General features: G+C 44.5%; 1 protein-coding gene across 2 annotated transcripts in view; it reads left to right on the top strand.

The window, feature by feature from the left end:
• SENP2 (SUMO specific peptidase 2) overlaps positions 1-14,353 on the top strand; it is a 90,815-nt gene that overhangs the window by 64,722 nt on the left and 11,740 nt on the right. For both annotated transcript variants that reach the window (XM_038762535.1, XM_038762620.1), the window contains 5 exons: positions 3,035-3,098; positions 8,776-8,949; positions 9,841-9,972; positions 11,445-11,648; positions 12,298-12,377. In XM_038762535.1, coding sequence (XP_038618463.1) covers positions 3,035-3,098; positions 8,776-8,949; positions 9,841-9,972; positions 11,445-11,648; positions 12,298-12,377 — 654 coding nt within the window. The remainder of the gene's footprint in view (positions 1-3,034; positions 3,099-8,775; positions 8,950-9,840; positions 9,973-11,444; positions 11,649-12,297; positions 12,378-14,353) is intronic.

Raw genomic sequence — 14,353 nt, 5'->3', positions numbered from 1 at the left:
GTGGGTAAAAAGCCCTGGTGCTGCCACAGTCGAAGCTAAATAAAGAAGAGCTTTCCAGAATAACAACTGTGGTATTTATTAAGCACATAACATGTGCCAAGACTTTACTAAGTACTGGAGAACATTCATCATCATGGTATTTGCTAAGCACTTACTGTGTGCCAGGCACTGTACTAAGTGCTGGGTGGATACGAGCAAATCGGGTCGGTCACAGTCCCGTCCCACATTGGGCCCACGGGCTCAATCCCCATTTTGCAGATGAGGGAACTGAGGCCCAGAGAATTGAAGTGACTTGCCCAAGGCCACCCAGCAGATGTGTGGTGGAGCCGGGATTAGAACCCATGACTTTCTGACTCCGACCCGTGCTCCAACCACTGTGCCAAGCTACTTCCCCACGTACGCACAATCCATTCAGCTCAGACTCAGTCCCTCGGCCCACAGTCCTCTGTATCACTTCATGCCAAGTGACGCAGAAGAGCAGCATGGCCTAGTAGAAAGAGAATGTGCCTGGGGGTCAGGATCTGGGTTCCAATCCTGCCTCTGCCACTTGTCTGTCGTTACCATGGGCAAGTCACTTACCTTTCCGTATCTGGAGATTAAATACCAGATCCCTCTCCGCCGTAGACCGTGTACGCCAGGGATTGTGTCTGATCTGATTATCTTGTGTCTACCCAATGCTTAGTAAAGTGCTTCACACATAGTACGCAGTTAAACGAATACCCCCATTCGTTCATTCATTCAATTGTATTTATTGAGTGCTCACTGTGTGCAGAGCACTGTACTAAGCGCTTGGGAAGTACAAGTTGGCAACATCTAGAGATGGTCCCTACCCAACAACGGGCTCACAGTCTAGAGCCTTACCTCCTTCCCCTCCCCACAGAACTTGTATGTATGTATATATGTCTGTATGTATTAATTACTCTATTTTATTTGTACATGTTTATTCTATTTATTTTATTTGGTTACTATGTTTTGGTTTTGTTCTCTGTCTCCCCCTTCTAGACTGTGAGCCCACTGTTGGCAACTATACGCTGCCAACTTGGACTTCCCAAGCGCTTACTACAGTGCTCTGCATACAGTAAGCGCTCAATAAATACAATTGAGTGAATGAATGAATAGAAGGGGGAGACAGACAACAAAACAAAATATGTGGACAGGTGTCAAGTCATCAGAACAAATAGAATTAAAGCTAGATGCACATCATTAGCAAAACAAGTGGAATAGTAAATATGTACAAGTAAAATAAATGCAGTAATAAATCTGTACAAACATATATACAGGTGGTGTGGGGAGGGGGAGGAGGAGAGGAAAAAGGAGGCTCAGTCTGGGAAGGCCTCTTGGAGGAGGTGAGCTCTCAGCAGGGCCTTGAAGGGAGGAAGAGAGCTAGCTTGGCGGATGGGCAGAGGGAGGGCATTCCAGGCCAGGGGGAGGATGTGGGCCGGGGGTCGATGGCGGGACAGGAGAGAACGAGGTACGGGGAGGAGGTTAGCGGCGGAGGAGCGGAGGGTGCGGGCTGGGCTGGAGAAGGAGAGAAGGGAGGGGAGGGAGGAGGGGGCGAGGGGATGGACAGCCTTGAAGCTGAGAGTGAGGAGTTTTTGCTTGCTGTGTAGGTTGACTGGCAGCCACTGGAGATTTTTGAGGAGGGGAGTAACATGCCCAGAGCGTTTCTGCACAAAGATGATCCGGGCAGCAGCGTGAAGTATAGACTGAAGTGGGGAGAGGCAGAAGGATGGGAGATCAGAGAGGAGGCTGATGCAGTTATCCAGTTGGGATACGATGACAGATTGAACCAGCAGGGTAGCAGTTTGGATGGAGAGGAAAGGGCGGATCTTGGCGATGTTGCAGAGGTGAGACCGGCAGGTTTTGGTGACGGATTGGATGTGAGGGGTGAACGAGAGAGCGGAGTCGAGGATGACACCAAGGTTGCAGGCTTGTGAGACGGGAAGGATGGTAAGTGCCGTCTACAGTGACGGGAAAGTCAGGGAGAGGGCAGGGTTTTGGAGGGAAGATAAGGAGTTCAGTCTTGGATATGTTGAGTTTTAGATGGCGGCCAGACATCCAGATGGAGATGTCCTGAAGGCAGGAGGAGGGAGACCTGAGCCTGAAGGGAGGGAGAGAGAGCAGGGGCAGAGATGTAGATTTGGGTGTCATCAGCGTAGAAATGGTAGTTGAAGCCATAGGAGCTAATGAGTTCACCAAGGGAGTGAGTGTAGATAGAGAACAGAAGAGGACCAAGAACTGACCCTTGAGGAACCCCCACAGTGAGGGGATGGGAGGGGGAGGAGGAGCCCGCAAAAGAGACTGAGAATGAACGACCGGAGAGATAAGAGGAGAACCAGGAGAGGACGGAGTCTGTGAAGCTAAGGTTGGATAGCGTGTTGAGAAGAAGGAGGTGGTCCACAGTGTCGAAGGCAGCTGAGGGGTCGAGGAGGATTAGGATAGAGTAGGAGCCGTTGGATTTGGCAAGAAGGAGGTCATCGGTGGCCTTTGAGAGGGCAGTTTCGGTGGAGTGTAGGGGACGGAAGCCTGAATGGAGGGGGTCAAGGAGAGAGTTGGCATTGAGGAATTCGAGGCCCCGGGTGTAGATGACTCATTCTAGGAGTTTGGAAAGGAATGGTAGGAGAGAGATAGGTTGATAACTAGAAGGGGAGGTGGGGTCGAGAGGGTTTTTTTAGGATGGGGGAGATGTGGGCATGTCTCATGTCACAATCATGTCACAGTGATTCAGATGTGTCAGTGAAACACTGAGCGCAGCCAAATAAATAACAGCAGTAACTCATTTGAAAAGCTGAAGATAAGAAGCGTATGCTGCGTCAAACTAGAATCATGCTAGAGTACACTCCAGTCTTGTGTTTTCAGAAAAAGGATCTGGCTGTTTGAAACTGGAAATTATTATAATCTTGAATTGTTTTGGGGACTAGCTCAGGGAAGCAGTTAAATGATGGGTATGTAATTCTAAGAGAAGATGGTATTGACCCAGACAGCAACCCAGACTCAGAACCCAATTTGAATTTCTTTCTTTCCCCTTCTTCAGGTACCTGAAGGTAAAAATTCCTGAACCTGAAAAATCAATTGGACAGAGATTAGGAAATGAAGGTGTAAGTATTTTTTTTATCTGGATTTTTTTTGTTCTTTCATCCTGAAGTTGTTTCTTGTAAAATGACATTGGTATATACTTTTAGTATTTTTAAAATTAGGATTACAGATATATGCTCTTAATTTCTCACTGAGCTTTCTGATTAAGAATTCTTTTAAGAATGCCATTTCCTTCAAAGAGAAAAGGCAGACTTTTACAAAAATCTGGATAATTGGTCTGTCCTGCACAGAAGCACTTTAGATTTTGAAACTACCTTTTCTCTATAATCTCTAATCTGTTTTATGATGATCTCATTTCACTTTTCAAGTGTCAAACCTTTTATGAATATTCTACATTAATATCTGCTGCACTATCTACTGCATCAAGGCAATCAATCAATGGCATTTATTGAGCATTTACTATGTAATAATAATAATGATAGCATTTATTAAGCGCTTACTATGTGCAAAGCACTAGGCATTGGGAAGGTTACAAGGTGATCAGGTTGTCCCACAGGGGCTCACAGTCTTCATCCCCATTTTACAGCTGAGGGACTGAGGCCCAGAGAATAATAATAATAATAATGGCATTTATTAAGTGCTTACTATGTGCGAAGCACTGTTCTAAGCGCTGGGGTAGTTACAAGGAGATCAGGTTGTCCCAGGTGGGGCTCACAGTCTTCATCCCCATTTTACAGATGAGGGAACTGAGGCCCAGAGAAGTTAAGTAACTTGCCCAAAGTCACACAGCTGACAAGTGGTGGAGTCGGTATTTGAACCCATGACCTCTGACTCCAAAGCCCAGGCTCTTTCCACTGAGCCATGCTGCTTCTTAGCGCTTGGGAGAGTACAATACAACAGAGTTAGCAGACGTTCCCTCCCTACAACGATCTTGCGGGTCTAGAGGGGGAGACAGACATTAATATAAATAAGTAATTTATAATTTATAAGGCAATCCAAGAAGATACTAAAATCAGTACTTCAGAGAGAGAAATCATGTTTCTTTCTTCTCTAACCAGACCTTACTATTAGGAGGGCTTTTCTGGACGTCACAACTTCTTCTGTCCTTTCTGCTTGTTCTTTCCTTAGAAAGTAAACCAAAGACCTCCAAATTCTCCCCAAATGGCACTGTACTAAGGGCTGGGGTAGATACAAACTAATCGGGTTGGACAGAGTTCCTGCCCATGTAGGGCTAGCAGTCTTAATCCCCATTTTTCAGAAGAGCGAACTGAGGCACAGAGAAGTGAAATGACTTGCCCAAGGTCACACAGCTGCAGGAAAGTGGCAGAACCGGGATTAGAACCAAGGTCCTTCTGACTCCCGGCCTGTTACTTCAGTAAATACCATAGCAGCGTGGCTCGGTGGAAGGAGCACGGGATTTGGAGTCAGAGGTCATGGGTTCAAATCCCGGCTCCGCCAATTGTCAGTTGAGCAACCTTGGGCAAATCACTTAACTTCCCTGGGCCTCAGTTACCTCATCTGTAAAATGGGGATTAAAACTTTGAGCCCCCCGTGGGACAACCTGATCACCTTGTAACCTCCCCAGCGCTTAGAACAGTGCTTTACACATAGTAATCGCTTAATAAATGCCATTCTTTTTCTAGCTTAAGTAACTTAAGAATTTAGATAATGTGATCATACCATTTACCGTTTATTCAATAAAGATAATAATAATAGTTGTGGTAATTGTTAAGTACTTACTATGTGCCAGGTACTGGACTAAGTTCTGGGGGGTTAGCATCTCTAAGAAAGATGGGCTGGCATTTTAGCTTAAACTTTGGGAGCCAAATACCCATTCGTTCATTCATTCATTCACTCAGTCAATCAGTCAGTCGTATTTATAGAGTGCTTACTATCATCATCGTCATCAATCGTATTTATTGAGCGATTACTGTGTGCAGAGCACTGTACTAAGCGCTTGGGAAGTACAAATTGGCAACATATATGTGCCATGTGCAGAGCACTGTACTAAGTGCTTAGGAGAGTACAATAAAACAAACAGCCACATTCCCTCCCCACAGTGAGCTTACATGTGCAGAGCACTGCACTAAGTGCTTGGGAGAGTACAATAAAACAATAAACAGCCACATTCCCTCCCCACAATGACCTTACAGTCTAGAATCTACAATCTACAGTTGCTTATTCTAAGCAATGGGAAAGAATGAGTAACCAAATCTAAAAATAGTCTCTGGGTTATGTGAATTAGGCATTAATCGGGTTGGACACAGTCCCTGTCCCACGTAGGGCTCCCAGTCTTAATCCCCATTTTACAGATGAGGGAACTGAGGCACAGAGAAGTGAAATGACTTGCCCAAAGCCACACAACAGCAGACAAGTGGCGGAGCTGGGATTAGAACCCAGGTCAATAGGTTTCTGCCCCTTTTTTGATGTTGCTGAATACACGAGGACATAGAAGCTGTGTGGTGTAGTGGTTAGAGCACGGGCCCGGGAGTTAGAAGTACCTGGGTTCCTAGTGTGTGGTTCGCTAGTAGTAGCTCCCTATATCCTTGCCATTTTCCCGTCCGCAAACCAGGCAAACACATAACTCCTCTACACCTAGGAAAAAGGGACAGGATTGGCCAGTGTAACTTTTTGGCCAGTGACAATCAAACTAAGTTTGAACGTGAAATGAGCAACAGGATCGTAGGAGACAGGATAAGGCATGCCCAGTGGTCATATTTAGTGAGCGCTTACTGCGTTCAGAGATCTGTACTAAGTGCTGGGGAGAGTACAATATAACAGAGTTGGTAACAGCAATAATAATCATAATAATAACAATAATAATCGAGAAGCACGTGACTTAGTGGAAAGAGCCTGGACTTGGGAGTCGGAGGTCATGGGTTCTGATCCTGTCTCCACCACTTGTCAGCTGTGTGACTTTGAACAAGTCATTTAAACTTCTCTGTGCCTCAGTTATCTCATCTGTAAAATGGGGATTAAGACCGTGAGCCCCCAGTGGGACAACCTGAACACAACCTGATCATCTTGTATCCACCCCAGTACTTAAGACAGTGCTTGGCACATACAAAGCGCTTAACAAATACCAGTATTATTATTACAGTAGAGCAGAGTTGGTAGGCACGTTCCCTGCCCACAGCGAGCTTACAGTCCAGAAGACTGCATGCCAGTTACACCGGTAAATTTTAGAAAGACTCTGTTCCCCAACTTGCTGCCCTCACTCCTCACAAGCCAACTCTCTACCTCTCAATTCTCCTTCCTCCATCTGAGAACTCCCTCTTGTCCCCACAGCAGATTCATCACAGCTCTCCCATATTCCCATCCCTCCTAAAATCCCGCTTCTAACGAGCTATCCCCAATTTATTTCCCTCCCCCTGAGCCATATCATCCCATAAACCCTCTCTAGCACGAACTTATTTATACCCTTCGTAGCCCTCCCGTCTTCATCTCTGTTGAGTGGATTTGGTCAGGGTCGTAAACACTTTTATGCTTGTCGCCCCGATCGACTATAAGTTCTCTGTGGGAAGGGAGCATGCCATTTTGTTAATCTGTACCTCTAAGTGCTAGTTCAGTGCATTGCACCAAGTGAGCACGATAAAGGTTATCATTATTATCATTACATTTGTTGAGCACTTACGATATGTCAAGCACCTGTCCTTCTTGGGGCTCACAGTCTTAGTGGGAGGGAGAACAGGGATTGAATCCTCATTTTGCAGTTAAGGAAACTGAGGCACAGATGTGAAGTAGGTGAGAAGCAGTGTGGCCTAGTGGAGAGCGCACAGCCCTGGGAGACAGAAGGACCTGGGTTCTAAATCCGGCTCCGCCACTTGTCCGCTGTGTGACGCTTGGCAAGTTGGGTTGCCAACTTGTACTTCCCAAGCGCTTAGTACAGTGCTGTGCACACAGTAAGCGCTCAATAAATACAATTGATGATGATGATTTAACTTCTCTGTGCCTTAAGTTTCCTCAGTGGTAACCTGGGGATACCTGTTCTCCCTCCTACTTAGATTGTGAGCCCTGTATGTGACGGGGCTGTGCCCAGCCTAAGTAACTTGAATCTACCCCAGCGCTTAGAGTAGTGTTTGATACATAGTAAGCGCTTAACAAATACCGTTTTTTAAAAAAAGTGACTTGCCCAAGGTCACACCTCATTCATTCATTCCGTCCTATTTATTGAGCGCTTACTGTGGGAGGAGCATTTCAGTCATTCATTCATTCAGTCAGTCGTAGTGAGCGCTTACTGTGTGCAGAGCACTGTCTAAGGGCTTGGGAAGTACAGGTCGGCAACATATAGAGGCAGTTCCTACCCAGCAACGGGCTCACAGTCTAGACGGGGGAGACAGACAACAAAACACAACATGTAGACAGGTGTCAAAATCGTCAGAATAAATGGAATTATAGCTATATGCACATCATTAACAAAATAAATAGAATAGTAAATATGTACAAGTAAAATAAATAGAGTAATAAATCTGTACAAATGTATACAAGTGCTGTGGGGAGGGGGAGGAGGAGAGGAAAAAGGGGGCACAGTCTGGGAAGGCCTCCTGGAGGAGGTGAGCTCTCAGTAGGGCTTTGAAGGGAGGAAGAGGGCTAGCTTGGCAGATGTGTGGAGGGAGGGCATTCCAGGCCAGGGGGAGGAGGTGGGCCGGGGGGGCGACGGCGGGACAGGCGAGAACGAGGCACAGTGAGGAGGTCAGCGTCAGAGGAGCAGAGAGTGCAGGAGCACTGTACTAAGCGCTTGGGAGAGCATACTACAACAATAAACAGACGCATTTGCTGTCGACAATGAGCTTATGCCAGAGTAGCATCAGAGTGATGGGTTTGCTTAGAGAAGCAGCGTGGCTCAGTGGAAAGAGCCCAGGCTTTGGAGTCAGAGGTCATGGGTTTGAATTCCGACTCCACCACGTCTGCTGTGTGACCTTGGGCAAGTCACTTCACTTCTCAGAGCCTCAGTTACCTCATCTGTAAAATGGGGATTAAGACTGTGAGCCCCACGTGGGACAACCCGATCACCTTGTAATCCCCTAGTGCTTAGAACAATGCTTTACACATAGTAATCAATCAATCGTATATATTGAGCAGCAGTGCTTTTCACATAGTAAGCGCTTAATAAATGCCATTATTATTATTATTATTATTAAGCGCTTACTGTGTGCAGAGCACTGTACTAAGCACTTGGGAAGTACAAGTTGGCAACATATACAGTCCCTACCCAACAGTGGGCTCACAGTCTAAAAGGAGGAGACAGAGATCAAAACCAAACATACTAACAAAATAAAATAAATAGATATGTACAGGTAAAATAAATAAATAAATAGAGTAATGAATATGTACAAACATATATACATGTATACAGGTGCTGTGGGGAAGGGAAGGAGGTAAGATGGGGGGATGGAGAGGGGGACGAGGGGGAGAGGAAGGAAGGGGCTCAGTCTGGGAAGGCCTCCTGGAGGAGGTGAGCTCTCAGTAGGGCCTTGAATATAGTAAGCACTTAACAAATGCCATTATTATTATTATTATTATTGTAATTAGTAATATAATTATATAATATAATTAATATAATAAGATTATATAATTATTATTATTATTATTATTATTATTATTATTATTTGCTGGCTGAGCTGGGATGAGAATGCGGATTCTGTGGCTTCCAGGCCCGTTCTCCTTCCACGAGGCCACACTGCTTCTCAACAATCACGCCCACTTACTACTTCCCACTGGCACTTCTATTTTAAACAGAGGTGGGGACAACCAGCGGAGTCCGACCTCTCGGAGGAGGTTTCGGTCCGGCTCTGCCTGGACAGCGGAAGCTCTTCGCTCTGGAGGAGACCATCTGTAGTGGAGATGAAGGACCAGATTTGCCCAGGCCCTGAAAAGGGAAAGAGCACGGAGGAGCTCCCCAAACTCACCGTGGTACTAAGCCGTGATGCACTTCGGGACCGCGCGTTTCTCTGGGAGAAGGACTCTAAAGCGAGGTGGTTTCTGTTTAGCTGTCAGGCCGCCAAAGATAGATGTCAACACTCTGTCCGTCTGGACTTTGCGGCTTTAGAATCTGTTGGAGTTTGGGTTTTTGGTTTTTCCGTAATTTTCCGTAATCTTGGGGCAGATGAAAATAAGAAAAAAGGTCGATGACAGGTACAGTGTGTTCTTAACTGACTCTTCTTTTGTTATACTGGGTCGGGGCTAATGAGCTCTACTAAGCTTGAAACTCAGCCAACTGGGCCTCTATCAAAGAAGGAAAATTATCAAGAGGACGGTCCTTCTCCTGCAATTTCACAGAGTCTTGAGTCGGTAATAAGAGCTACAATAAAAATCCCACTCCGTAACTAGATTTCTAGTTTGTCATGTGTCCTTTTACTTTATACATGATAATTCTGCAAATATATTGTAGCCCAAAGCTAAAATTTCCCATCCTTATTTACTGACAGTAATAGACTTGCTTTGCGGCTCGGATATCCATTTTTTTTAAAATGGCATTTGCTAAGTGCTTACTACGTGCCAGACACTGTACTAAGTGCTGGGGTAGATACAAGTCCATATCCCTCATGAGGCCCACAGTCTTGAACCTCATCTTACAGTTGAGGAAACTGAGGTGCAGAGAAGTTAATGGAATACACATTTCAGTAAATAAATTTGGATGAAATTCTATGTCATAAGGTTTTAAGAAGTCATTTGGCTCCGTGATCAGGGTTTGTTCTCCTGGCAAAATTCATGAGTTCCTAAATGTTATCTGAAGAGATCTCTGCTTGATTATTGCAATGCCTAAATAACAATTTCGGGCAATCTCTGAATATTATGTTTTAGGACATGGAAAAAGACATAAGTCGAGCATTAGGTCACGGTCCGAAGGATGAGGTCTTAAGCAGTGCTTTCAAATTGCGAATTACCCGTGAGGACATCCAGACCCTGAAGAATCATCATTGGCTTAATGATGAAGTAAGTTTTTTTTCCTTCCTCCAGTATTACAGCAGGTACTTCTCAAATTCAACGCATTAAAAATTGGTGAGAAACTCTTATATCAAGAATATAATTGTTTGGTCCTCTCCTTTTTTTAAAAAAAAAAAGCCCATAAGTCTTCCCCAAAATATAAATACTGATTAATCCCTCTTGATGTTTATACTTGTGTTCGCCTAGAGTGTGAACAGGGAAAGTGTCTTTCAACTTTGTTATATTGAATTCTTCCAAGTGCTTAGTACAGTGCTCTACACACAGTAAGCACTCAACAAATACCATTGATTGATTTCATTGGGTTTTTTGTTTGTTTGTTTTTTAGCTCTGAACTCTTAACCCTGACACAATTAACCACAGTGACTGTCTTGGGCTTTTACAGCAAGGTTTATCATATTCTAACCAAAACCAAGCTATTTTGAAGAAAGGCGTCAGACAAAGCTTTATGTGTTTCTGACTTAACTGAACTCACATTGGAGGGATAAGCTTTTTTTCAGTATAATTACTCCTGCTGTAAATTCTGTAATAAATTGGATACAGGGCCACGTGTGTCACCTTCCCCTTTTGATAAAAGAGATGTCATCACCTACTATTCATACATTTAAGACAGAAAAATTTGGCATCCTCAGAAGCAGCTATCCTGTCCTTTTTGTTTGCTCTATATTGCCAATAAGCTGTGACCCATCCAGCCATGCTGTTACGTAGTAGTCTATGAACCTTGTTGAAGTTTTCAGTGCAGCCAAATTTGTTTAGTAATTTTGAGAGCCCAGATCTGCTGAAAACTGCTTTAGGAAGGTTTCTGAAAACCGTTTAGGGGTCTCGGTGCCATTAGCTATACTTTTCCTTTGCCTGACACGTGGCAAAGATCAGGTCAGTGGGGCTGTATTATGGTGTGAAGCCACATTGTGATTCCAGAAATGTTGAGTCGCTGATATATTCATTATTAGCCAATCCGGCAGTACTCTGACTAGGAACTTGCTGGCTGTAGGGAGTAGTGAGATGTCTTGCTCTGAGATGGGGGCCTAGTTTACTCTTTGGAACCCTAAAAAACTCTTTGGAACCCTAAAAAGTCACTTTTAGGGTTGACATTTATGCTCCCAAGTCACGTATTAGGGGTCCCTGTCTGCTGGAACGGTTATTTCTGTTAGGAATAACCTGTTACCTGTTGCCTAAAGAAAGTTTTCAGCTCTATTTCCCCAGGTAAATTAGACAGCAAACCTCTTCCCCAAAACTATCTTTGCGGGGCAGATAAGGCCGTACATTTTTGAAGTTTCTTAGTCTTGAGTGGTCCGTCATTTTCAGAGTTTTGACTCCAAATACTTAGAATTTAGCTCCCGTTATTAGCCCTGCAGCTTTTGGTATCTAAAGTGAGAAAACTCTGGTTCATAATGAACACAAACCTGTCTACAGATTGAGTGGCTCAGCAAAGGCAACTTTTTCCTCTTTTGGGCAATTTTTAGGTCATTAATTTTTACATGAATCTTCTGATGGAAAGAAATAAGAAGCAAGGCTTTCCAGTGCTGTTCGCCTTTAGTACTTTCTTCTACCCTAAATTTACTTCTGGAGGTTACCAAGCAGTAAAAAGATGGACCAAAGCAGTGGACCTCTTTGAACAAGAACTCATTCTTATACCCATTCACCTGACGGTACATTGGAGCTTAGTGGTGAGTTGAAAAGGCAATTTTGGACACCATGTTCTTTGAAATCCACTTGTTTTTTGTAAACTTACGAGAAATGCCGTATTTATCGGAAAATTTCATCTGATTATAAATGAGATGCAGGATTTCCTCATTGGTTGAACTGTGCTGGAGACCGTAAACTCGTCGCTGGTATTCACCCCAGCTCCAGGTGCATAGATCTGTAAATTATTTAATAATAATAATCATGGTACTTGTAAAGTGCTTACCATGTGCTAAGCACTGTTCTAAGTGATCAGGTTGGACACAGTCCCTGTCCTATACATAGTGCTCCACACTCTTAATCCCCATTTTCCAGATGAGGTAACTGAGACCCAGAGAAGTGAAGTGACTTGCCCAGGGTCACGCAGCAGACACATGGCAGAGCCGGGATTAGAACCCATGACCTTCAGACTCCCGGGCCTGTGCTCTATCCACTATTCCCTGCTGCTTCTTATTTATATTAATAGCCGTCTCCCCCTCTAGACTGTAAGCTCGTCGTGGGCAGGGAACGAATCTACCAACGCTATTGTATTCTCCCAAGCGCTTACAACCGTGCTCTGTGCACAGGAAGTACTCAATAAATACCACTGATCGATTGATGAGGTTTGTATTGTTGGCTTCTTTTGCACTGCAGGTGATTGACCTGAGGAAAAAGACGATCCGATATCTGGATTCTATGGGACAAAAAGGCCATCGGGTGTGTGAGACTTTGTTGTAAGTAGAAACCGATCACTGGCCTATTGAGTGTTGGGCCAATTAGGTAATTACAGAAATCTAGTCCCCACTGGCAGTGGGGTAATTAAGCAAGGATGCAGAGTGGGTCTGATCTGGATTTGTTCCGTGCAGCCATGCTAGAGGATGCACGAAGAGATTTGGATCCAGAGTCTGAGTATACTTCTGCCCAGCTGGGAATCTCTTCCAATCAAACCCTTTTTTCCCCCCCTCTCAGTGGTATGTCAGTCAATCAGTGATATTTATTGAGCGCTTATACTATCTGCAGAGCACTTTTCTAAGCACTTGGGAGATCTTCAGAGGTAGCAGTGCATCTTCAGAGCTAGATCAACAGAGTTAGCAGACACGTTCCCTGCCCACAGTGAGCTTACAGGGTAGATGGGGAGACAGACAAATATTAATATAAGTGAATCATTTATGGATATATGCAGTTGGAGCTGGCATGAATACCAGATGCCCAAAGGTTACGGATCCAAGTGCACAGACCATGCGGAAGGGAGAGCGAGCCGGGAATAAAAGGCATAATCGGGAAAGTCCTCTTGGTGGCAATGTGAACCTTAATAAGGTCTCCTAGTGTTGAAATTATGCTCACCACAACACATCTGTGCTGTGCTCAATTTTTATTGAGCTCTTCCTGTTTGCGGAATATCGTAATAAGCCTATATGAGGAGAATGTTCAACAGGAAGGCACCCACATATGTCTTTTTATGTCTCTTTTATGTTTCTAGACTGTGAGCCCATTGTTGGGTAGGGATGGTCTCTATATGTTGCCGATTTGTACTTCCCAAGCGCTTGGTACAGTGCTCTGCACGCAGTATGCACTTAATAAATGCGATTGAATGAATGAATGAATGAGAGATGAAATTGGAAAACCAAAAACAAGGAGGACAGAATAAAGACTTTAGCATACAGGAAAAGAAGCAGAATTCTTAGTAGGGTTAGACTTTTGTCTCAATGGAGAAGGGAAAATTATTTCCAGAAACAAATATATGTCTTGTAGACCCTTTTGGAGCCTTGCCTTGTTTTCCTTAATTGAAAAAAAAAAAAATATATATATATATATATATATATTTGTTTCTCCCACACTTCCTATGAAGTCCACGAAACTAGTCATATTTGGGAATAGAAATCAGAGGGTGCCTCTGCAGTGTAAAAACTACTCTGGAGGATTTTTTTGAATTAAGACGTGATATTTGTTGGCATATTGCTGTTTGTAGACTAGAAGAGAGTTTGTAGTCTACCTCTTGCACTGTGGCATCTAAAGATTGGCAAAAATGCCCTGAAACCCAATCATTAAGTTATGGTGTGGGGCATTTTCATCATCATCATCAATCGTATTTATTGAGCGCTTGCTATGTGCAGAGCACTGTACTAAGCGCTTGGGAAGTACAAATTGGCAACATATAGAGACAGTCCCTACCCAACAGTGGGCTCACAGTCTAAAAGGGGGAGACAGAGAACAAAACCAAACATACTAACAAAATAAAATAAATAGAACAGATATGTACAAATAAAATAAATAAATAAATAGAGTAATAAATATGTACAAACATATATACATATATACAGGTGCTGTGGGGAAGGGAAGGACGTAAGATGGGGGGGGAATGGAGAGGGGGACGAGGGGGAGAGGAAGGAAGGGGCTCAGTCTGGGAAGGCCTCCTGGAGGAGGTGAGCTCTCAGTAGGGCCTTGAAGGGAGGAAGAGAGCTAGCTTGGCGGATGGGCAGAGGGAGGCCATTCCAGGCCCGGGGGATGACGTGGGCCGGGGGTCGATGGCGGGACAGGCGAGAGCGAGGTACAGTGAGGAGATTAGCGGCGGAGGAGCGGAGTTTGCGGGCTGGGCAGTAGAAGGAGAGAAGGGAGGTGAGGTAGGAGGGGGCGAGGGGATGGAGAGCCTTGAAGCCCAGGGTGAGGAGTTTCTGCCTGATGCGCAGATTGACTGGTAGCCAATGGAGAT

This window comes from Tachyglossus aculeatus, chromosome 1, assembly GCF_015852505.1.
Source record: "Tachyglossus aculeatus isolate mTacAcu1 chromosome 1, mTacAcu1.pri, whole genome shotgun sequence".
Classification (NCBI taxonomy): Eukaryota; Metazoa; Chordata; class Mammalia; order Monotremata; family Tachyglossidae; genus Tachyglossus; species Tachyglossus aculeatus.
This window is presented reverse-complemented; position numbering and strand designations above follow the sequence as displayed.